Source organism: Mya arenaria, chromosome 1 (assembly GCF_026914265.1).
Source record: "Mya arenaria isolate MELC-2E11 chromosome 1, ASM2691426v1".
Lineage (NCBI taxonomy): Eukaryota > Metazoa > Mollusca > Bivalvia > Myida > Myidae > Mya > Mya arenaria.
Window position 1 is genome coordinate 41,457,778 of NC_069122.1, and position 24,330 is coordinate 41,482,107.

The following is a 24,330-nucleotide window of genomic DNA, read 5'->3' on the forward strand; positions in this document are numbered from 1 at the left end:
TTTTACCCTTAATTGGCTCTGACTAAGCTTACCCTCTGCTCTAGCTGGACTGAGTCTCCCCGGGGAGGCACTGGGTGACTTCTTCCCTGGAGGTGGGGTCCTCTTGCCTGACCCTGGGGCTGGAACTTTGACGCCTGACTTCTCCATCATAGTCTTCATGCGTCTCGTGATACCCTCGTCCACAGTCATGTATGTCTTTACGGAGTCGGATAACAGGCTAAGAAGGTGCTCGTTTGTGGTTTGCATAGCCTCCCTTAAATGATGAATATTCCTTATAAGCCATTGGCTGTCTTTTAATTTGAAGATGATGTTGCAGACATCAGGGCCATTTTTTCAACATGCAAAAAAATATTTTATTATGGTATCATCAGAAATGTTATTGAAAGTTTTACTTGCAAATTTAACAAAACCTTTTTCTTTCCGGTTCATATTTGAATTTGTTTCAAAATGCATGATATCTACTCAGTGAAACTGATTTTAATAAAAGTTATTGAATGAAATGATCTTAGATAAAAGGGTCCCTAATTAGCCCAGGGTCCAATAAAATTAAAACTGCATAAATATCACAAATTATAATATTTTTTTTTATATTTTAGGATTTCATCTCTTATTTTATATTACCGAAAAATTATTATAGCTTTATTATGAAGACAGGTAAAGCTGTATAGCTGATATGAATAACTCTTTTCCATTTTCTGGGTAGAAACCAGTACTGGCGTCCTTTTTGAGAGGCCATGAGACAGTACCCCTGCTGGAGATTGAACCCACAACCTCTTGGGAGAGAGGCAGAAACCTATTCCACAAGACCACTCTCAGTCTGGTGGGGCTGAAACCACAACCTCTTAAGAGAGAGGTAGACAACTATTCCACTACATCCATCCTTTGGGTTTTATTTTCAAAAATCAATCATTCTTCTTGAAAGAGTATGCTTTTATTGAAAAACTTTTAAACAGTTATATAAAACTGAATTCTCTTCTGGTTCAAAACAGTTGTACTTAAGATGGAGTTTTACCTAATCAAAAACGATTATCTCACACACCTGTCACCATTGAGTCGTTCAATGTCCTCTCGTAGCATGGCCGTCAGGTTTCGCTCCTCCTGTTTCTCACGATCAATGCGTTCAAGCGTATCCCCTTGTCTCTCTAACTCCGCCCCCAGCCTGGCTCTCAGGTCTATCACCTCTGCCTCCAACTAAAACACAAAACAACAATAATACTGAAGTTTTGTTCTGTCTAATCTTCATGCTTTATTCATTCATGCATGCTATCCTGGCATTCTAGGTCATCCCATCACCTGGACAGCCAGTGTTCTTAGTATTTTCTGAAACACATATTGGTAAGCTTTAATTCTGCTCAACTCTCAAATCTCTTTTCAAAGGCTGTTTGCAAATGAATCATTACATATTGATGCACGTATTTAGTAATGTTCAGATGATCAATTATAATCGAAAATTGATTGGTTGGGCTTGAAATTGGTGACAATCATTTGTATTTGGTCATAATTGATCATCGATTCAACCAGCAAGTTGTTTTTCAGCTTTTCTCTCGTTAAGTTCTGCCAATTTTCTCCTTTTGAGTTCATTTATACATTCGGAATTGTTAAGTTGATATGGTCTAAAGCAACAATAACACTACATAATTTCAAACATAACATTCAGTTGTTATCATCAACAATATGGCCAAAAGCAACAAAAACACTAAATAAATTCAAACATACACATAACATAAGCATAGTTAAGGTTACGATTTATTGCACAAGAATAATACTACAAATAAGGTGTTGTCAAAAAATATTTCTACTATCGATAATCGGTTACTGGAGTGGAATGGATAATCGATAGTCAAATGGGAACCGATTACTAACACTACCTATATCCTCATTTATAAAACTCACGATTAAATTTTGAATCACATTGTTTTGGTAGACAGTGGTATTCTGATAAATGTTCTAATGGAGGTCTTACCCTAGCAATTTTTCCGTTCATCCTGAACACACGATTGTGCAAACTGACCTGCAGACCATTCATTTTCTGAGCTTTGCTTCAACCCATTTCCTAACTTCCTATCATTTCACTCCAACCCCACCACTACCATCTATATCCAAAGGATGCAACCGTCCATTTCTCAATTTCCTCTTTAGTTCATAACAATGCCTTAATTAACTATGCGCAGAGAGTTACAGATGCCAATATGAGAGAAAGATGGGTTTTTACATCAGCCAAAGAGAAGTCATTGATTAATTTTAATTATGCATAACAGCAACTTGAATTATAAGCTAAGAAATTTGGGTTACTAGTAATACCCCGCAAAACTCCTTGAAAACTTTCTTTTAGTCCCAATTGCTATTGTAAATACTTAAAACTGCTGACTGTCAATCTTTATTGGAATAAAAGCCATGAGATTGTTTTTTCTATCTCATTTTCCATATCTAATGAAAACAATGGGCAGATTGTTCAGAACTTTGTTTGTAAGTTAACAACTTTTTTAAATATGATGGTTGTTATTTTTTAAATTTTTACTGCTCTGGAAGTTTCATAGGGACAGTTGTTATCTGCAGTACTTCTAACATATTTAAAGACTACCATTTCAGCTGTGCCAGTTTTATTGAACTATATGAGCACATAATACAATATTTAACAATGATATTGTTAACAACGTCGCTAACTGTAACAATCTGTTGAACAAAAGGCCCCATATATACATGAATTTTACTGTTTGACCACCAGTTCCATGATCATAACTGAGGCACACTTTTTAAGGCCTTTCAAAAAATATATGTTAAGGTTAACTTTTTGAAATACATTGGCAATAACATTTGTCCATCGCTTGATAAAAAATTATCTGGATAAATGAACTGTGAGGGCCTGAAATATTTTTATATGTGATGGGTGAAATACAGGTTATTCATAAGACGGTCTACATTTCTTTTATCAACATGGTTATTTGCCTTCCAATAAAATAAGGACAATTCCTTCTCATTTAGAGCGAACCTAGAAATCTTAATTAATAGCCATAATGACCATCTTAATTCTAGTCTCTGTTGATTTGAGTTAATTCTCGTGCTCAGTCAGGCTAGGAGTCAATTAATCGGGAGCTGTATCATTTATAATTCATGGAGACTTGCAAAAGTCAACAAGCAGAGATTTCATGCAGTACATAAAGCCAAGAATCTGGTTCAAATCTATTGTGTTTTAATACAATTTAAGACAATTGCAAATTTTTGGGTGTAACACATATTGAGCTTGTTATTGTCAAAAAACATTCGTTGCAAGAATATTCGCAAATATTGGCTATGAAAAATTCAAGTTCCCAAATTTATATACAGCGAAAAACCAGAATTCAATTATAAAGCTTTACTTTTAATATTTAGAAGCAACTTGTCATGCAACAATAATTCTGCAAATTGAATCAATAACGTCAGCATCGAGCATGCTCATCATAAATGAAAATAGCTCTGACAGTAAATATTCACAGGTAGAATGCATGCTACTGGAAAAATGTTTTCAAACCCAGCAACAATCTTTTTTTTTTTAATATTCAAATACATACATATTGTCCTTTTCTAATTGGTCTTGAATCGGTTCCAGTTTGACTATTAATTATAGATTACACTCAAGAAACCGATTACAGATAGTACAATCGGTTTTTGACAATACTTAATTGTAGATTCATTCTTGTACAATAACACATTCTTCTTAACTATGATTATGTTATGTGTATGTTTGTAGTTATTTAGTGTTGTTGTTGCTTTTAGCCAAAATATTTTGTTAATGATATTAACTGAACACTTCCCAGCGTGTACAAATGAACTTAAAGGAGAAAAATCTAGATTATAATCGATCATCAGAACATCACAATTTGTAGCCGTACCTCTTTAACCCTGGCCTGCAGCTCCTCCCTATCTGTTCCCCGGAGGGACGAGTCTGTTGTGTCATCGAGGGATTTCACAGTTGGTTGAAGTTCGGTGCCGTACCCCAGGGTCTGTAACATCACGGGAGGGGTGCTACGCCCTGTTTTTCCCGTGTCACCAGCTATGAATAAGGCATAAGTAAGGTATTACAACTGTGTATTAGTTACCTAAACAAAAGCAGAGCACTGCAGAACGAGCACCATCATACAAACAAGAGGCCTAACTCAATTATCAAAGCCAGAGTTATGGACCTTATTTCGCATGCTAGCAACGTGTATATAAAGTTTCAGTTGAATATCTTGAATGGTTTTTAAGTTATGGCGAAGGTTCAATTTTTGGCACAATGAAAACACTGACGCTGCAAACAATCAAACCAAGGCTATCAGTTAAATTACACCCTTTTTCAGCAAGGTTAAGTATTAACACTGCCATGATGCAATGAACACGTCCATATTCACAAAAGGGAAATCACAAACTATCGCAACTGCAAGTGAGAATAAAATTATGCACGAAATTTTGCAAGTATAGAAACTCTCAAGATGATAGTCATCATGAGTTAAAGGAAACACAGAACTGACTTTGAGATACTAACCATCCTGCATAGACCTGTCTGTCTCACTGGTCTCCTCGTCCTCCTCCTCAGAGAAATGTATAAGCTCTGTATCAGCTGTCGTGTCCACACCCCGCAGCGTGCCTCGTGATTGGTCAAGTGAGGTGTCAGCAAGGGTTGCTGGGTCGACAGACGTATCCAGGGAAACAACCCCTATACCCTCCAGCGTACCACCAAGGGAGGCTCCACCAATGTCAGAACTTTCAGTGATCTCCTCTTCCGCCTGGGCTTCAAAAGCCTGTTGAAATATGAAATTTAAGTAAAAATGTTTATTTTAATACCTTTTCTGTTTCTTTGTAAAAGAATAGGCAGAATATTTTTTGTAAAAGTTTAAAGTGCAGCAACAATTTTGGCTTATGCTAGTGTGACATTATGGAGAGGAACAAACATAATACATGGGCATAGATACCTGAGACGGTGTCAGAATGATGAGGGGGCTGGAATGCTCTGACTGAGACTTTAAAGCCACTATTGAACACATATCTGACTTATTTTTTAGATTGATTCATGAGTATACATACCTTGGAATGGTGCTCTCAAAAGGATGCAAGAGCTCTGACCTGGGCTCACTGTCATTAGACACCAGAATTAAATCAAATCTAACCCTGATCTTATTTCACCTCATGGGCATACATAATAAGTCTGCTGGTGTCAAAAGGATGCCAGTTTTGGAAGGGCTTTGACTTGGGCTCGCTGTCAAGGGACAACAGGCTCCTAAGACAGCATTAAATCAAATCTAACTTAGTTCTTAAAATATATCACGAACATACATACCAGGGTCTAGGAGGTCAGAAGGATGCCAGGCTTGGAAGGGCTTTGATGTGGATGACTGTCAATTGACCACAGTCCTTAAAGCCAGCATTAAATCTAACCTAACCCAATCTTATATCAGCTCATGAGCATACATACCTGAGTCTCGATGGTGTCTGAAGGCTGATGGGCCTGGAATGGCTCCGACTTGGGCTCACTGTCAGTCGAGGACAGGCTTTCTCGGGCCATAAAGTCTTCCTCATCCTGCCCTTCCGTGATCTCTCCATGGAACTAAAAATAGGGTAGAAACATTGAATAGGGGCTACAAATGCTAGTTTAGAGCACCTTGTTTGGCATAAGGCCGATTGTTTAGAACTCTATTAAAGTTAACGATGTTGTTAACAGCATCATCGTTAACTTTCAAAGGTGATATATTCTAAGACATGCTCAAAAACAAGATGGGCTAAAATTGTTCTCGCACATAACCCGAGTAGTAACGATTTAAAAGATAACAACATTGGCCAATTTTCCATTCAAAACTCAGTTAACGTTAACAACGATTCACTTTTTATCATTAAACAGAGCTCTCACAAAAGCCTCTGACAACACACAACCACATTAATTTCTTTTCAGTCATTAATTAGTTTTAATTATTAAGTGGGTTATGTAAAAGTTTGTGCATGTGTTCAGGCTAGTATAGAGACATTCTCCGCTGAACACTAAGAAAATTAGTATTTATTGAAGCCTTCTAAACAATAATTTTTTATTAGACCAAAAAATAAAACATAACTGTAACAAAATGTTTGCAAATAATTACACACTCACAGAGAACATATTAAATCACACCATTTCCCAAAACTGAATACTCAAGCTCAGCTTGGCTTAAAGCACTGCTATAAATGAACACAAATTCCACATTTATTTCATGTTAAATGCCATAATGCACTTATAACCACTTTTTCTCCATAGATAACCATAATTGCACAAAAAAAACTATCTACCAAGCATACAATTGACATAAATGACGCATAGAAATCTTATACAAAATATTGGAAGACAAAAATATTTCTCTCTGATTTTTATATACATAACTATAATTTGAAATATGATCCTGGCTTTAACAATATGGTCAGGAAGGCTTGAGAAGTAGACTCAATATAAATATATAACGAACAATCGGTGCATTATACATGCACTCGAGGAATGGAGCTCAACTTTATTAGGCCTAATAATAATAATTGTTTGGTTAGGGTTACATCCCTTTCAAAAATAGGTAGGGTAGGTACGTTTTTTTTATTATTATTAGGCTTTATATGAGAATGTCATTTTCATCATTGGAAAATGGTGTTAAAGCCATCTTCTTTATAAGCATTTAAGGTTTTGAACTACATATTGAAAAGCTATTGAAAGTTTTTCATTTTTTTCCAAACTGACTATAAAAACTGTAGGTTCGGCGCCTATTCCGTAGGTAGGGTCGGGTAACCCGAACCAAATGTATTTTTTTTAGGCCTTATGATTGATAAGCTAGATTACAGTTTAATGATAAAATCATGCTAAAGAGTACAGAGTGATTCTTATTTTTGCAATAATTCTTTTATCATTTATGATATAGGTATGTTAGCATTTAAATCTGAGACTGACTGTCTCAGCTCTGTAAGAATATCATGGAATGGGCGAGATAAACAATGACCTTCGATCATTGGAAGAGATATACGGTGAATAATGACTACCCTTGTTGTGCCATCAAAAATGCAAATATTAAAGAAAAAAAAAAAAAAAGGACAGTTGTAACTTTGTAAGAAATAATAAATTAATATGACTATAATTATATAAGTCCCAGGGAATTCAATTTGAAAAGGTGTATTTAAAATATGTTCAATAAGCTGCACACAAATTGGGTCTTTTCACAGATATCATTTTTAATACAAATTTTGCATTGAAGTTGCTACAAAGACTGTCTACATCCGGATGATTCCAAATTGTGATTTCATTTTTTTAAACTGGGAGCAGATGGTCATTGAAATTGAGATTTTTCTTCAACCAACTGGAATAATATATGTTCATATAATTGTATGTTTTATAGAACAAGCCCACATATATATACATATACCAAAACGTAAAACGTAATCCAATCCTAGGGTTGATTTACGTTTGCAAACTTTTGTTAATTTTAATCACTGAACCAAACTACCCAGGCGAAAACAAGTAGAGTAAAATGTATCAAGAGGCAGTTCCCGCGAAAAGAACAAAAAAATAACAAGTTGATCTTTGTTTATAAGGAAGCAAGAATTTTTTGAACAAGAAGCATGACAGGAATACTGCCAACAAAACTGTACATATTATGGAGCAGATGGTAGGAATTGATTCCTTGACTAATCAATCCAGTCAATAAAGAAGATCGACCAAAATCAGAAGCAAGGCTGACCTCTACCAATCATTCAGGCCATGCAATATTGATGCCTCTCTTACTACTAAGGGAATGGTAGGAAGGTCAAATTTACTACTTATTTAGCCATCAATACTGAGAACTAGTTGGGTTGTTTTTTTTTTGTAAACAGTGCAATCTGAAGTTTTGGATGATCTTTTAATAACGGAATTTCACTTCTTATTTCAATTTTAATTCAGGTGATTAAAAAGTTCACTTAATTTGATTGAAGTCTAACTTAAAATAATTAGTTATTTGCCAGATAATTGTTGTAAAACTGATTTTTACTTCAGTACAAAAATAGCGGGGTTATAATAATCAGGAAAATACAAAATATCAATGCAGCAAAAAACATTTAAAATTATCAATTTTGCAAGTTTCTAAATACACAAATCTTAGAGCCTATGACCATCCATTCATTCATGGAAAGAGTTCAAGTTTAAACTAGACTTATACCAAACAAAAGAGCTGCGGACTGAATAAGTCTTTGCTGTGTATGTGCATATGGTCTCTTGGAACATGTTTACCATGCGAGTTTCATTCCAATATTTTGAGCTATTTTTTTTTAACTATGACCAAGGTTTTGCACACCGCAACACTGATGAAACTGAGGCTATGACAACACCTCTTTTATTCTTCAATAAAACAGTGTGCTATAAAATGTGCTCAAAAAGGATTCTATCTCTTGAAAATCCCCTCCCAAGAGCTAAACAAAACACCTAAAATGCATGCAATCTTGTGCATGAAAATTTAAATTATCTGCAAAATCCTTCGTGAAATGTCAATCTAAAAAAAGATAAAATATCTTGTAATCACCTCCCACGAGATGCCCCATTAACAGTGTGTGTATACCACGTAATAAATTGCGTCATAAATGCTACGTTGGAAGGCAATATCTTTATTTGAAAAAAGACTTTAAACAAAGATAACTTCGCTATTTCTTCACCATTTTAAATGAAACATAGCGCAGTCTACGCCACTTAAGGATCCCAACCTTTGGTCTTTTACCAGAATTTGATTGCGAGTTTAGTTTCTTCAAACACTTCCACAAACCTTTTCACAATACGGCCGTTTGACGGAGCACCGTCAAAACATTATTTTGGAAACAGGTTTGTCTAAGTGTTTAATGAAACTAATGACCTCATCAAATTTCGGAAATAAAAAATGCAGGCTATTTAAGTGGCATAGACTGCCCTTTGTTTCATTTCAAATGGTGTTAAAATGAAAAGTTATCTTTGATTAAAGTTTTCATTTTAAGCAAATTTTTGCCTTCTGACGTAGCATATTATATGACGTAATTTATCACATGTTATACACACACTGTTGATCATTTACACCAACAATTCATGTAATGTTGTGCCAACATGCATGACTGACTTACAAATTCCTTCATAAAAAGTCAGGTATTGAGAAATCCAATGTAAAACTCAGTGATTTTTGGATCCCTGGTGACCCCATATTAATTTGTTATCATTTGGACAGGGGTGATATGTACAAAAAGAATAAGTAAAAATTATATCTAAAATAATGTAACAAACAGGTTCTTTTGATTTTCAATGATTGCATCAAATTCATCATTAAGGTTAAAAACAAACAACCCTTAAGCAAAGTTTTTGGCACAGGAAATAGAGCTATCAGAGAACTAGCTTATTTTTTGGGTCATATTTCTTAAGTTATTACTAAGATTTCACTCACACTGGGAAGTCTTGGGCTGAGGGTATCCAGGGATTTCTGGGTTTCTGCAAGCTGGGATTTAAGTTCTGCTATCTCTGACTGAAACAGGAAAATGTTGTTATGAATACATTTCAAATAGTCCAATCTATACAGCGGCTGTATTCAATATCCTTCTTTTCCTTGTCCTTAGACACACCTCAGTGATTCCATTCAGTCCCCTGGTCAGTTATTTTTACAGTCCAATCAAAACACTTTGATTCTTATCAATTAACTTTTTTTTATCATTCATGACTATGCTGGGCCGACCCTTTGGCAAGCTGCAAGACCAGTAACTAGGCAGACCTTGGTACTTGGTACTGGCTTCTGCACATGCCCTTGGGTCGGGTATATTGATCTGCCCTCCATACATGTGGAAGACACTTAAATTCGGTTACTTATCAAGAGGAATGAATCAGTCTTATGCCGTGTCATTTGACTTGCTGCACAATCTATTTACATGCATGTTGTCAAAGACTCATGCCAACCTCGGTGATAAGTTTTATGCCTGTGTATCTATAACTGCCTCAAAGAGACTAGACACCAGATGATACCATTGCAAGAAAAAAAAAAAAAAAATTGTCAAAAAATAAAGAAAATTGGCATTGATGTGCACAACGCATTGAATCATGCTAACTGATGTATCACATCGCTTCAACACATGTACCTTTTGCAGATTTTGCTTTTTTATCCAATTCAAAATTTACTGGGTCTCTTAACCACATATATCCCAGTAAATTCAATTTGCAGATTTTGAGACCATCTAGTGTCTAGTCCCTTTAAAGTAACGACCAACACTTCATCAACTTTTAATTAAACATGTTTCAACTCGACCTCTTCCCACCCTTGAACTTACAGCGTGTCCCACCCTTGAACTTACAGCGTGTCCCACCCTTGAACTTACAGCGTGTCCCAACCTTGAACTTACAGCGTGTCCCACCCTTGAACTTACAGCGTGTCCCACCCTTGAACTTACAGCGTGTCCCACCCTTGAACTTACAGCGTGTCCCACCCTTGAACTTACAGCGTGTCCCACCCTTGAACTTACAGCGTGAGCCTTGTGTAGACTGTCCAGTTTAGATTGGTACTGTGTCTGAGCATTGTTCAGCTCATTCATGTGCTTGTGAACCAGTCTGTTTTCCAGGTCAGACAACTCCTGCTGGTGGGCCAACTCAAGGGCTTCAGTTGCTTCCCCTGGAGCATAGAATTGAATGATATAAAGCACTGAATTTCAGGTAGTTACCTGTTTCTTTCATAATAGTTCATAGGAGCAATGAAACAAATAAAGAACTATATAAAATTAGGTCATCAAAATGTTCCCTTTGAAATTCATGTATATGTATATATTTTGTTTTATTTTAACAGGTAAAGTACTTGTTAGAAAGCCGTTGTTTTAATATTCATTAAATTTAAAAAAAAAGACAAAGTATTAAAAGTCAGGGAGAGAATTTTTTTTTCAAATAATGTCTTTTTTGTTGTCTAAATATTCTTAACACATCTCTTAGATTTCTAAGACTTCAAGACAAGTAATTTGACAGTTACCGGTAACCATGTGAAAAGATAATAAAGAAAATTGGCATGATTATGTATAATTATGGGTGTTTGTTTTATTTTCAGAATGATAGATTTGCTGACGTACATATCTGACATTGAGAATGCTTTTTCTTAAACATTGATCTAGAAAAGATTTTCAATTTTTTATTTTTGTTTTCAGTAGAGATATTTTATTGTAAGGAGGTTACAAATTAATTCATTATTAAGTAGTCATTTTAATTCAGCAAAAAGGTGTTTGCTAGAAATGTTGGAAAGAAGATATTTAAGCCAAGTGGGTTTAGCAACTGCAAAGAAATTCTAAAAAGAAAAAAAGTCCCTCCAAATCAGATCAAATGTTTTTAATTTGATTATTCAAGGCATAAAATAAAAGTTGTTGTCCAGCCGTGAGTTAACTCAATCATGCATAAGCCCCAAAAAAGTTTGGTTAGGGTTACATCCTTTTCAAAAACAGGTAGGGTACCAGTAGGTAGGCTTTTTTATTATTTTTTTATTAGGCTTTCTGTAAGAAGGTTATTGTCATCATTGGAGAATTGTGTTAAAGTTTAAAAGTACATATTAAAATACACACTTCATTTTTTTTTACCAAATATCTATGAAAACTTTAGGGTCCGCGTAGGTAGGGTGGGGTAACCCAAACCAAATGTATTTTTATTTAGGCCTTATCATTCAAACAACTGTTAACAACAAGACAAGAGTACAGAGAAGCCCATGCTGGTCTCTTGGTGAGTAATTGTTCTTTTTTTTCATTTGAAAAAGGTGCTTAACTATAATCATTAAAACCAGAGTACCGTAATGGACCTTGTTGAACTTGTTCGTATTGTTTCTAGGTTTTCATCTTTTCTTTTTTTAAAATGTCAATGTTGAAGTTTTTGCATTTTAAAATACAGACAAGCTAAATATCATCAAATGCCCCATAGTGATACCTTCTCTGAGATTTTCTATTTCCTCATTCAGTGTGGCAATCACGACCTCGTGTGAATGCTGCAGTTTGGCCTCCTCTTCCATATGTTGGCCTTCAAGGGCGGATAACTCCTCTGTCAACTGGCGTATCTCCTCGGCGTGCTGGGTTCTCAGCTCAGAGATCACAGCTTCATACTCGGCAGTCTGTGAGAGAAATACATGTATATTGCTACATTCAATAAAACTTAAAGCTGAACTCTCACAGATTGACTGTTTTGACAACCTTTTTTATTTTTTGTTTTGGTATGCACCAGTTCTTGCATAAAGATCGCAGTGTTTCATATTTATGTTCGAAAAGTTATTTATGGCTAAAAGCGTTACTAACACTGATGAAAAATGGAATTTTCGGCGTTTTTGCGAACAATTGAGATTTGTTCTATTGTGAGTTATCTAACATGACTGAATTGAAAACAATGATGCCCACATCCGCTGGTTCTGAGACAAAAACTAAACAAAATGTCAACACTGTCAATCTATGAGAGTGCAGGTTTAAAGTGATACTCGTATTTAAAATCAATATACCAAACATCAATTTTGAGTGATAAACCTTCAACTACTTACTAAATAATGCATTTATGGAAAATATCAATTACTGATTACGAGATTGTAACCATGTTTTTAATAGCTGAAAACGCACAAATATTAAATGACTGGTAAGTGGGTCCTAAAGATTTACGGCGATTAACGATAGTCTCATAAGGTTAAAATACAGAGCTTTATGCACTTTTCTTGCAAGTTAAACATGGTATTTTTCATTAGAACCATTGTTTTCAACATTTATTCATATTTATTCATCCTTTTCAGTAAATTAAAACAAATGTATTAATTGGTGTACTGTTTATTTGGGGGTAAGAGTGCATCTTTAAATAAAATGCAAAAGCTTTGAAGCCCATCAAAATAATTCCTTTTTCATCCATTTCCTTACATGTATATCATTATAAGTTTTTATTATTCTAATTTGATTGAAAAAAATGCTACTAGACTTTTCCCCAGGTAAAAACAAGCAGTGCTGTTATTTAATATCATTCAAGGCTTCAAACAGACAGGGTTAGAAATCAAGGGATTCCAAATGTCAGAGACTACTAAATTTTGTCACAAACTCCTAGATTTTGGAGCTTTGGAGTCTATCAGACTCCAACTTGAGGCAAAAAAGACAATATCAATGAATGTTATTCTGGATCTATGTGTTCTTGGGAGTTTCTAGAACCTTCAAAAACTTTCTCACAACTATCCGGTATTATTATGAAGCTTATAAAAAAAAATGTTTAACATTGAAATTTTCCTCATGCTCTTGAACTCCTTGATTTTGACTCGGTCTCCTATAATTTGTAAGTGGGTAGTCTGATGAACTCCCTCACACAGTTGGCAATTAATTGTAGAAACTTTTTAACAATACTTATTTAATTGGCAATGTGCGCATAAAAAAAAATAGAAATGGGGAAAATGGAGTATTAGATTTGAACAATGTGTTCAATGCCTGTATGGGATTAGTCTGTATGTTGAAATTTTGTCATATTGAACCATTTTCTCCAACAATTCATTGTGAATTTTGGTATCTTATACTGAAAAATATATACTTTTTGGCTATGTCAATGGGCTGTAAAAACTCCCCTCAACCAAGTCTCTTGTGACATATACATCCCCAGACCCCACTTTGTCCTGCCCCACCCACCTTCTTTTCCAGCTGCTGTCTCAGTTCAGCAACTGTGTCACCAACCGCCTCCCCTGTGGTTGTGTCTGGCTGGTCACCGTCTGAAAAAGAAACAAAGTTAGAGCAAATGTAATACTCCATTTATTAGTTTGTAAATGGATATCTGTGGATACACATCAATCTTCAATAAAAGAATGTATACAAACTGAGAGGGACAGATCCCTGTTATTACAAGTAGATAGGACAGGCTCATGTTTTAGTTGAATTTCACCTATCACTGATACAAATATTTGAAGCCCTCCTCATTATTTTATTTTAATTTTTAGATATCTTTTAAATAATCAATCGTTCCAGCTGATTGCCATTGACCTTCTTACAAGATGGTCTACAAATAGATTTTATCATAGCTTAGTTTGCAACAAAAATGATCCTGGAGCTTGTCTTTTTACCAGTTAAAACTATGTATATAAAATAAAGATACATGTTTTCATTAGCTATAGCAGGAAACCCAATATTAGGGTGATTTACCTTCCGGAGCTTGTAGTAGATAAACAGCACCAAATCTTAATCAGAGAAGATTTGAGGGAACTCTGAGTATAGCAATGCAGAAAAAAAACTACTGAGTCAAGATTTAAAAAAAAATAACCATTGATTCCTACCTTGCTCATGAGAAATGTCATGCTGTTCCACCTGCAAGTCCTTGTTGTCTTGTGTAGAGTTGGGTGTTACTTTTGCTCCACCCGCTCCTCCATCTGTGTCATCATCCCCATCCCTGTAGCGCCCACCCGCTCCTGTGGTATCCACGTCTTCCTCCTCCTCATCTTTCTCACCTTCATCCATCTTTGTGGAGTCAATAGATGCAGTCGACCTCACTGCTTCACCTTGACTGCCTAGTCCAATCTCGTGAGTCCTTTTCAAATCACTTAAATATTCTCCACTATCAACACCAGTGTCTTTTTCAGTGTCTTTCTTCTCACTAGCAGACTCACTAACACCTTGTGCCAGTTCAGCAGCTTCTAGATTATCTTGGAGTGCCTGTATAGCAGCTTGGTTACTACTTTCCGCCTCTGCAAGTTGGGCCTGGTATTGTTGTAGCAGGGACTCACGGAGTTCAACCATCTGGGCCTCATACTTGGCACGCTGTTCCTCTATCTCTAGGTCTTTCTCTTCACCAAGACGAGACTGGAATAAGAGTTTTACAAGTTTATAGATCAATTTAAGAATTCCTTCAGGAGTAAGAAAATACTCACCATCATTTGAAACATTTGTATCCAAATACACCAGTTCCTACAACTATTCCTAAGTGCAATATTCTAGTACGTTATGAATAGGAGGTCATTACTTTAAGAACCAACAACATTCACTTATTAATTTACATATTTTTGTGCACATATTCTAATTCTAAACATTCTTTTTTCCTTTAATTCCTTATTACTTTTACCAAATATCATACAGTGTTTCACCATAGCACACCCATAAATCCAGGAATTATAAATTCAACAGCATTTCCCAAAACTCTCCAAAAACCCTCCCAATCCAAAAAGTAACCAACCACCTAGTGCCATGATTGCAGTCTCGAGTCTGACATCAGACTCAAGTGGCAAAACTGCAAACCTTCATTTCATTGTAACTTTTCTTCTAGTTGAGTATCGGTGCTAAATTTCATTACTATTTGAAATTGTCAATTATTGTGAAAGATGATTCTTCGTAAGTTAGAGAAAAAGCTGTTCTGGGTCTATGTCTAGACTCTGCCTTGAGACATTTCGTAATCTTGGCCCTGGTGAGCATCTAGTGTCTTCTCGCTCTCGTGAGATCAAGGCAACATTTCTCTGAACCAATGACTCCTTCACAATAAATATATTACTTTTTAAGGGAATGACCCTTTATTGTCACATAAACACCTACCAGCTCAGCATCCAGTCTCCTCACGCTCCTGAGTTATCAGGGACTTGGCCTTTTCAAGTTCAAGGTCATATCTTACAGAACAAATCACCCCTCCCCAATCTATATATTACTACTCAAGGGAATGACTCTCTATTACCACAAAAACACCTACCAGCTTAGCATCTAGAGTCTCCTCACTCTCCTGTGTTATCAAGGACTTGGACATTTCTAGTTCATATCTTTCCGAACACAGGACCCCTCCCCAATCTATATATTACTTTTTAAGAGAATGACCCTTCATTAACACAAAAACACATACCAGTTCAGCATCCAGTGTCTCCTCACTCTCCTGTGTTATCAAGGACTTGGCCATTTCTAGTTCAAGGTCATATTTCTCCCGAACCAACTCAGCAACCTCGGGTGTTTCACCTTTACGGAGGCCTGAAAACACCACAATTCTATCAATCTACAGGCCTCAAATCAAATCTCAATCTCAACCCATTTCACCAGTATGATTCAAAATCTTGCATGTTTTATGATAAAAATTAACAAGCTAAAAATAATTTTCTCATAGAATTGTTGATTTTGTCAGTTTAAAAAAAAAATCTTGTTCGGACTAACTCTAGACCAAAAATTATATTTGAATCATTGTACTCAAATACCTTTTGGTTATAGAATATTTTTACCCTTGGAATCTTGATCCAAGGTTTTATTATCAACATATCTTATTGTACAGTGCACTTTTAAACGGAGTGTCAACATATATAATTTTCAATCAATTTCGAGTCTTTGTGGTAATGTGGTATTTATATAATGAGTTGGGACTGAGATTGATATTTGAGCATTTTTGGGATTTATGCAATCTAATGCCATCATGGTAAAATCTATCATCTATGATTAAGATACAATTATCTGTAGAAATGTTCACATTTTTTTTATTCTTCATGAAGTTAAGGTCACAAGTTTTAACTAGTTGGATTTCAAACTCTAGTTAGGTACACACCATAATGATTAAGGTATTTGCATAGTTTAATTAGTATTAGAATTATCCTGGAAAGAATTTGTACACGTTGTGTCAATTTTTTCTTGTTACAAGATGGTTTTCCTGTTGAGTGTAAATTGGCACAATCTATAGGTTGATGCATAATAATAATAATAATAATAATAATAATAATAATAATAATAATAATAATAATAATAATAATAATTTCATTGCAATATCATTTTTAACTCATTTGACTTTATTGATAAAAACAAAACAATAGTATATGATTAAAGTTAGTATAGAAAAAAATATTAGCCTACATTTATAATAAATAGGGTTATTGATTTTTTAGCTATGGGGCCCTAAAATCCCCAGTTAAAATAGGGCCGAAATATACCTTATATTTTTAATCTGTACCTAAATAATAGGCATTCTTTTTGTTTGGTCATTAAAATCAAATGAGATTTAAAAACATGATAATGTATTAAATTTAAAATCATTAAATTTTGCATCAACTTATATTGTGTGCCTTTAACAATTCCAGTTCCAATACTTACTTTCCATAAGGTTCTCATATCTGTCCTCTGTGTCAGCTATCTCCCGCCTGTGCTCCTGCTCCATCCGCGTCCGCTCCATGTCAAACTCCTCCTGTAGCTCCTCCTGGTACAGCTCCATCTTCTCCTCATACTCCTTCCGCATCGCTGATATCGCCTCATCATGCTTGTGCTTCATCTGCGATGTCACCTCCTCATGCCAAACAAACATGTCTGCTTTCACTTTCTTCTCAGCTGCAAGTTTATCTGATTTGGATTTTTCTAATTCTGTGTTTAGTTTGCTTACTTCTTCTTCATATTCTAATTTAAGTTCTGCTATCTTTTCTTCATACTCTGCTTTAAGTTTTTCAATCTGTTCCTCATATTCTTCACTGATTTTGTTTTCAATATCACCCTGTGTAGCACTATCAGACTGTAAGGCATTTAATTTATCAGTAAGTTCTTCTAATTGAGCTTCATAGTCTTCCTTTAACTGATCATAAGAAGCCTGGAATTCAGCATGGATTTCATCATAAACCTGCTGTCTTAACTGGGGTGACACAGCTACAGAACTACCTGTCACTGAATCTGGACTAGCTTTCAAAGCTTTAGTTCTATCACTGTCTGTTGTTGAACTAGAAACAACTTGAGCTTTTGAAGTTAAAGACAACAATGGTGACAAAGGCACTGGTCCTACGCTGGATTTATACTGGGCTATCTCTCTCTGTAGGGAATTTATCCTATCCTCATATCCTTTTCTGATAGTGGATACAAAGCCCTCATAATCCGCTGGAAGTTTGGATCTATCCTGAGAAGGCATACGATCAAGAGATCTTGATCTAGCAAGCACATATGGTGGTGAAGATTGTGTTAACTGCTTAGTAGTAGCTTCGTTTTCTTTTCTTTCACTTTCTTTCTTACTATCAAGTATGCCCTGCAGATGTTTCAATTTTGTTTCATATTCATCAGTCACATTCTGCAGTTTATCTTTAAACTCTTGAGCAATTTCTACTCTTAGTTTTTCCTTAATGTCAGATTCATCTTCACTTTCACTAGATTCAATCTTTTCTTTGGTTTCCAATGATTGCAGTTTAGTGTTAAGATCACTTATCCTTTCTTCATACTCATTCTTAAGAGAGTCAATTGAATCCTCATATTCTTTAAGTATTTCAGCCTTCAATTCTTCCCTCAATGTTGCTTCAAGAGATTCTCTATCCATCGTTTCAGTAGGAGAAACCATTTGGACTTCCATAGTTTCCTGGACTTCAATTGTTGGTTCCACCACTCCTTGACTTTCGCTTTCATACTTTTCCTTCAGTTCATTCAGTTGTTTCTCATGCTCTGTTTGAATTTCATCCAGTTTTTGTTTCAGCTCACTCTCGGTCTGTTTAAACACATTAAGCTCCTCAGCTTGTTGTCTTAATTCATCTTGCATTTTATTGTCCAGCTCTTCAGCCTGCTGTTGTAATTCTTCTTCTAACTGAATCTTAAACCCTGCTTCCAACTCTTCAATTTTGATTATATTCAAGTTTTCCATTTCTTCTTTCATTTTGACAATAGCTTCTCCATGTTCATAAGACATCTTATTTATTTCATCTTTGATTTTAGCATTGGTTTCCTTACTAGCACTTAGTTCATTTTCCAGTGTTTTAATTCTCTCTCTCAACTCTGCTAAAATCTTATCACCAGACTCAGACACACCTGTATCCTTTTCACCCTTTTCTTCCAAAGCAGCTTTCTCACTTTCCAAATCAATTATCTTTTCAACTTTCTCAGCCAATTCTTTCTTGAGATCCTCAATTTCATCAGCTCTTGACTTCAAAGACTCCTCCATGTCTTCTAAAGTCTTGTTACTATCCAACAGCTTCCCATGTAAATCTTCCGCACTAGTTGTTTCAGCTTCCACTCTCTTCTTCAACTGATCAATAATCTTCTCCTTATCTTTAAGCTTACTCTCAAGGGTTCTAAGTCTGTTTTCAATCATACCATCATCTCCCCCACCAGTGGGGGTCGTCCCAGGGGTAGGGGTGGAGGGCGGAGACTCGTCCTCGTCTGAGATTGCTGTGAGGGTTGTGGTGTGTCGCACGTAATCGCGGTGTTTGCCTGGGGACATATGGACTGTGGATGGCAAGTCAGATCCGCCATTCTCCTGCTGTAGGCGAGACAACAGCTCTGCATGCTCCTAGATTTTAAGAAAACATGATTGAAATATTGCTCGTTAATTTTCATCATTATACATAGAATGAATCACTATAACTGAAAGAGAAACCACATTGTGCTTTTTAGATCATATTGTTCTGAACATGAGTAATTCTCATATATAAAAATGCCTAAAAGATGCTAAAGAAACTAGTTATTTTAACAGCATTGAACAAAATGTATAATATTCTGAAAAAAATAACAACATTTAGGCCTTTTTTTATTTCAACTACCTGTTTTTACATTTCTAAACACACAAATCATAAACCATAATTGAAGCTAAGTTGTTGGTCTGGCCTCAATTTTATGAAACTTCTTAAGCTGCACAGACAGTAGCTTTTGTCAAAAAGTCATAATACATACTTAAAAACTCTCAAAAAAGTTAATATTAAGCAAACTAAAGAAAAACAAGTTTTTGATCGTAGCTTTATGCAGCTTTAAAGCTGCACTCTCACAGATTGAACATTTTGACAACTTTTTTTGGGAGGGGAGGGGCTTGGAATGAGCCAATTTTTGTGAAAATGCATGGAAACCAGTGATATAAGACTGCTCACAAAAAATCAGATCGCAGGTTTTCATATTTATGTGAAAAAAAAAATTGTTTTAAGCAAGATTTCTTAAAGCATTAGTATTGCTTTTAGCCATAAAACAATAATTTTCTAACAGAAATATGAAAATCTGTGATCTGATCTTTTTTCAGCAGTCTTATATCACTGGTTGTCATATATTTACGCAAAAATTGGCTCATTCCAAGTAAATCTGTAGGAGTGCAGCTTTAAGGGACAAGAAGATACGAGAAATTGGGGTGTGGGTAGGAATTATTACCTCTCTAAGCTGATCCATATCTGTGGTGATTTCAGACACTTTGGCCTCATAATAAGTTTTCATCTCCTCGAGGTCACGTGCGTGTGATGAACCCAGCTCAGAGCGTACTGCAGACTCTGAAAAAGATAACGAATACATGTCAGACTTATTATTATTATTTTGAGACTTTTCTATTTGAGCATTTTGTTAATTTTTATCAAGCTGATGTGCATGTGCCAAGCCCAGCTGTAGAAGAATGGCCCCCTCTCAAAAAAAACAAAAACTTAAGTTATTGGGCATACACCATTGATTGACGAATTCCGCCCACCCATCCAAAGACATCCTCATTCTTATAATCTGGTTTTTGTTGGTTAAATATACAAGAGCTAATAGGGGACACCATTTGGCTCCAGCCTTGGAAAATGCAATATGTTTCATGGCACACCCCATTATGAGAGGCAAATAATCATGTAGTGACTTACACTGAAAATAAGGTTTTGTACAGAAATTTAAACCCAGACATATGCTTGATATTATGCATAATGGTAAACCAGTTGACATTCAGTAGGTAGAAGGGATGTTAGAGTTTCTAAACATGCCTTTGTTTGAAAGAATTGTGATAAACAACTTAGTTTACATTTTGATGTCGTAGCACAGTGCTTTATAATGCAAAGGGAAGTAAGCGCTTTGTGGTATTTTCAATCGAAAGTTCTGCATTAAGGATCAAGACCATTATGTATGTAAAATAAATGTATGTTTGTGATTCAATGTGCGAGTACACTTTATTGAATGAGAACAAGGTGTACAATACACTTTACAAAATAACATAAGAGCGTATAATACACTTTAAGTACAACATTATCTTAAGCACTGTATACCTTTGTCCTCTGATGCCCAGTTTCGATTCTGAAACTCTCGAAATTCTTTCATGAGGTAATCCATTTTGCTCTCAAAAGCTTTGAAGACTTACAGGCAAAGCTTTCTTAAATTGTCATAATCATATTGTAAGTCTCCACAATTCTCCAAACTCCTCTTGGTACTGCCATGTGTGTTATGGCGACAAACTTATTGCGAAATATATTCTTGAAATTCATTCTACACAATGCGACTTTGCGCCTTTTTAGAAAATGTTCACAGATCTCTGTAACATAACACAAAGAACCATTTGAAAAGAACATTTTTTTCCCAAGAAAACTGAGAAAACTATAATTATAATGTGAAAGAAGATATGTGAAGCATTAGTCCATCAATAAAACACACATAACCCTTTAAAATCTTGAAATGACTCCAATTTCAAGAAAATTAATGTCTGAACGTCACAAGATAGCACCATCAAATGACCGCTAATAGTCAGAATTTCTCCAATTTTATTCCACATCAAGCTTGGGAAGACGAGAACAATATGACCTGAGTCAGAACTAAAGTGAGTAATTCCATCTCAAGATGTCACCAGAGTTAAGTCTGGAATCATTAGCAAGCATGCTGAATCCTGTCATTTGATAAAATGAGATCATTAACATGCATGCAGGCACCAACATCTACAGATTTTTACTTTGATGACCTTTCCAATCATATCATGTTGTTGGAGTTACAGTAATTATTTGTAGATTGGAAATTGACAAATAGATCAGTTAACTGCTCTTGAACATTCAGATGAAGGAAAAAAATAGTATTAGTATAAAAAATGATGTTTGCTCCCACCTTATAATCTAGAACATAACCATGCCAAGAAATAACTGTAAAAACTGATTTTTTTTTTTACTTAATCTCCTTGAAGAAATACTGATAATCCAGTTAGCTTAAATATGAAACACTAAAAAGTTATAGAAAGGGGGTGCCCTCTGTCCTTTTTGGGGGTGCACTGCCTTCTGCCCTCATTGAGATAACATGGGAAGCCTTCTGTCAAATATATCTTCAGTTTTGATTAAAACTTACAATACAATTATAAATACATGCAAACTTCACTTAACTTGCAGCTAAAACCTAACAATTAAACATAAGTCCGAACTTTTTCTGTCAAATTCATCATGTTCAAGTTCTTCACAGGCCAAAACAAAGTGCCTTTTCTCCCTCAGCACCCTGTCCCTCTTATGTAGTACCCTGTACTTTTTTAAAACCTAACTTAAACCCTAAAACACGTTTAAAAGTATAAGCAAAGCACTGATCCAACATAAGCGTATCCAGAAGTTCTGATTTATCTTGAAGAAAAGTGAAACAAACTAGCTGATCATTGGTGGAAGCCTTTGAAATCTCTAAGTCTAAAATTCTACTACATTCTGATGGTAAAGATTGGTATTTTCCTTTAATAAGATACAACCTTGAAATAGATATAAAAGTTTGATAAGCATAATAACGATTCAAAAGGAATAATCTTTTGCAAAAGTATTTGCCAGTTTTATTTATTTAAAACACTGATTTAAACAATATTCTTTATAAATGTAATAAAAACAATATTTTATTAATAATTTTATTGTATTTTTTGTGTGTATATTCTTAACAAAAATATATTTTCTGCTTTAATAATTCCTAATAATGTTTTTGAATAAGACTTTATTATTATTATGTCTGCTCTTAGATATATCTTAAAGGGACATCTTAACTAAGCTCATGTTTTGTAAATTGCATTTTTCTTATAAAGAAATAAAGTATGGCAAATCATAAACTATATAAGATACAGACAGCTGGAATCTGTCAACAAATGTTCATATATGCTCGAAATATTGTCTTTGAGGGTTCAAGACTTTGATAAGCGTTATTATCATGCATTTTAGCAAAAGGCTTAACGATTAAATTATTAATCAGGAGATTAAGTAAGAGTCCTTGTGGACGAGTGGTTTTGTTGTCAGTTTTCTAATTTTTTCTTGACTTTACTGACATGGGTTCGGCATGGGTTCGATCCGCACTAAACCAGGTTTTGTACTATAATTGTATTTTTCTCTACAATTTCAGTATCAGAGAGTAAAATAATTAAAATATAAGTGTTTTCATATGCATTACCCAAAACATGAGCAAGTCCCTTTAACCAAAAAAGATAATAATCATTGATTCCCATGTGAAAATTGTATAATACCACAGACAGCCTTTCTATGCGGATTAATTAATTCCAAATAAATCAAATCTTTCAATCGAAGAGTCAAAAGTTCAAACCCAAACTGTCATTTCCTAAATAGAAATGTTGCAAATCACAATTTCAAATTACATGTTATCTACAATACCCTGTAATTTATATTCAAATTTCTTAATTGCAACTGTAATAAACTCATTCCAGGTTTACAATAAAGCTATTATAGGGCATTAATATGAAGAAAAATCTTCATTTTTATTTCAAAAATCAATACCTAAATTTTTAATTCCACTTGAAAATTATTTCAATACCCTGAGAAAAACACATTACATGAATCTCAATCTTTGACAATTGACTGGCAGTACTTTAATTTAATTTTCATAAGTATAATGTTCCATGCGAGAGTGTATCCTTTGTTTTGCCTATACAGTAACTACCATAACAGAACAGATACAAGTAGGCGGAGCTTAACCGTTCAATAACTGATGTGTGCATAAATTAGGCTATTCTCATATAAATACCCCATGTAAGTTATTGAACATTGTCCCTGACAACATGGTACAAAACAGTTACCCCACCCACTACCCTCATGCTTGCACCACTCATGTATAATTTCAATAACTCAGGTTGTGGGTGCACATGCAATAACTATTACAAAACAGTTTCTGATGAAATCATTTATTCTGAAGTCACGGGTTGAAAATGTGCAGCCAGACAAGGGCTCAAACCCAGGACCCCTTGCAGACAGGGGTGCTCTACCAACTGAGCTACGTGACCGCTTACGTACCCACCTCCTCAACACCATCAACATCACTAGGTAACAAGACCCTGACAATTATCTCAACATCAGAGTCATATTAACAAACAAAAAAACTTATGATCCATATTCACAGAATTCAACAGAAATAATAAATTCCAAATTCCAAATTCCAAAATTCAAAGACAGAAGACACTGAAGATCAAAGAAACAACACATAACAATAACAAAGTTAAATTAGTATTCAACACAGAAGCCCACCATGTATGTATCCAAAATAAAGCCAGAACTTATAATTTCCTAATCAGAATTACACAAAGCCTTTAACATTGTTCAACACCTTTTGAACTTTCTCAAAACACAAGAATGAAAACACTATAATCCATGATGATGACCCAATTCCAACTCCAAACACTCTCCATAGACTATACAGTCAAAGACTTGTACATCAACACTGTATATACTAAACCAGTTCAGCAAATACATGGGAAAATTCTAAATACAGCCATTTACCAATACTAGTGAGCTGCCATTT

At 35.0% G+C, this 24,330-nt stretch overlaps 1 protein-coding gene across 12 annotated transcripts in view; it reads right to left on the reverse strand.

Moving 5' to 3' along the window:
* The window catches only part of LOC128230612 (A-kinase anchor protein 9-like), a 119,381-nt gene that overhangs the window by 66,263 nt on the left and 28,788 nt on the right, over positions 1–24,330 (reverse strand). For 11 of the 12 annotated variants that reach the window (XM_052943083.1, XM_052943097.1, XM_052943091.1 and 8 more), the window contains 13 exons: positions 19,996–20,111; positions 16,996–19,153; positions 15,773–15,894; positions 14,229–14,751; positions 13,591–13,670; positions 11,882–12,062; positions 10,453–10,598; positions 9,390–9,467; positions 5,429–5,560; positions 4,502–4,757; positions 3,870–4,030; positions 1,040–1,191; positions 33–253 (listed from right to left, as the gene is read on the reverse strand). In XM_052943083.1, the coding sequence (XP_052799043.1) occupies positions 33–253; positions 1,040–1,191; positions 3,870–4,030; positions 4,502–4,757; positions 5,429–5,560; positions 9,390–9,467; positions 10,453–10,598; positions 11,882–12,062; positions 13,591–13,670; positions 14,229–14,751; positions 15,773–15,894; positions 16,996–19,153; positions 19,996–20,111 (4,326 nt within the window). Of the gene's footprint in view, positions 1–32; positions 254–1,039; positions 1,192–3,869; positions 4,031–4,501; positions 4,758–5,428; positions 5,561–9,389; positions 9,468–10,452; positions 10,599–11,881; positions 12,063–13,590; positions 13,671–14,228; positions 14,752–15,772; positions 15,895–16,995; positions 19,154–19,995; positions 20,112–20,852; positions 21,042–24,330 lie in introns of those variants that run through there. The other variant, XM_052943113.1, reaches the window with a different exon arrangement.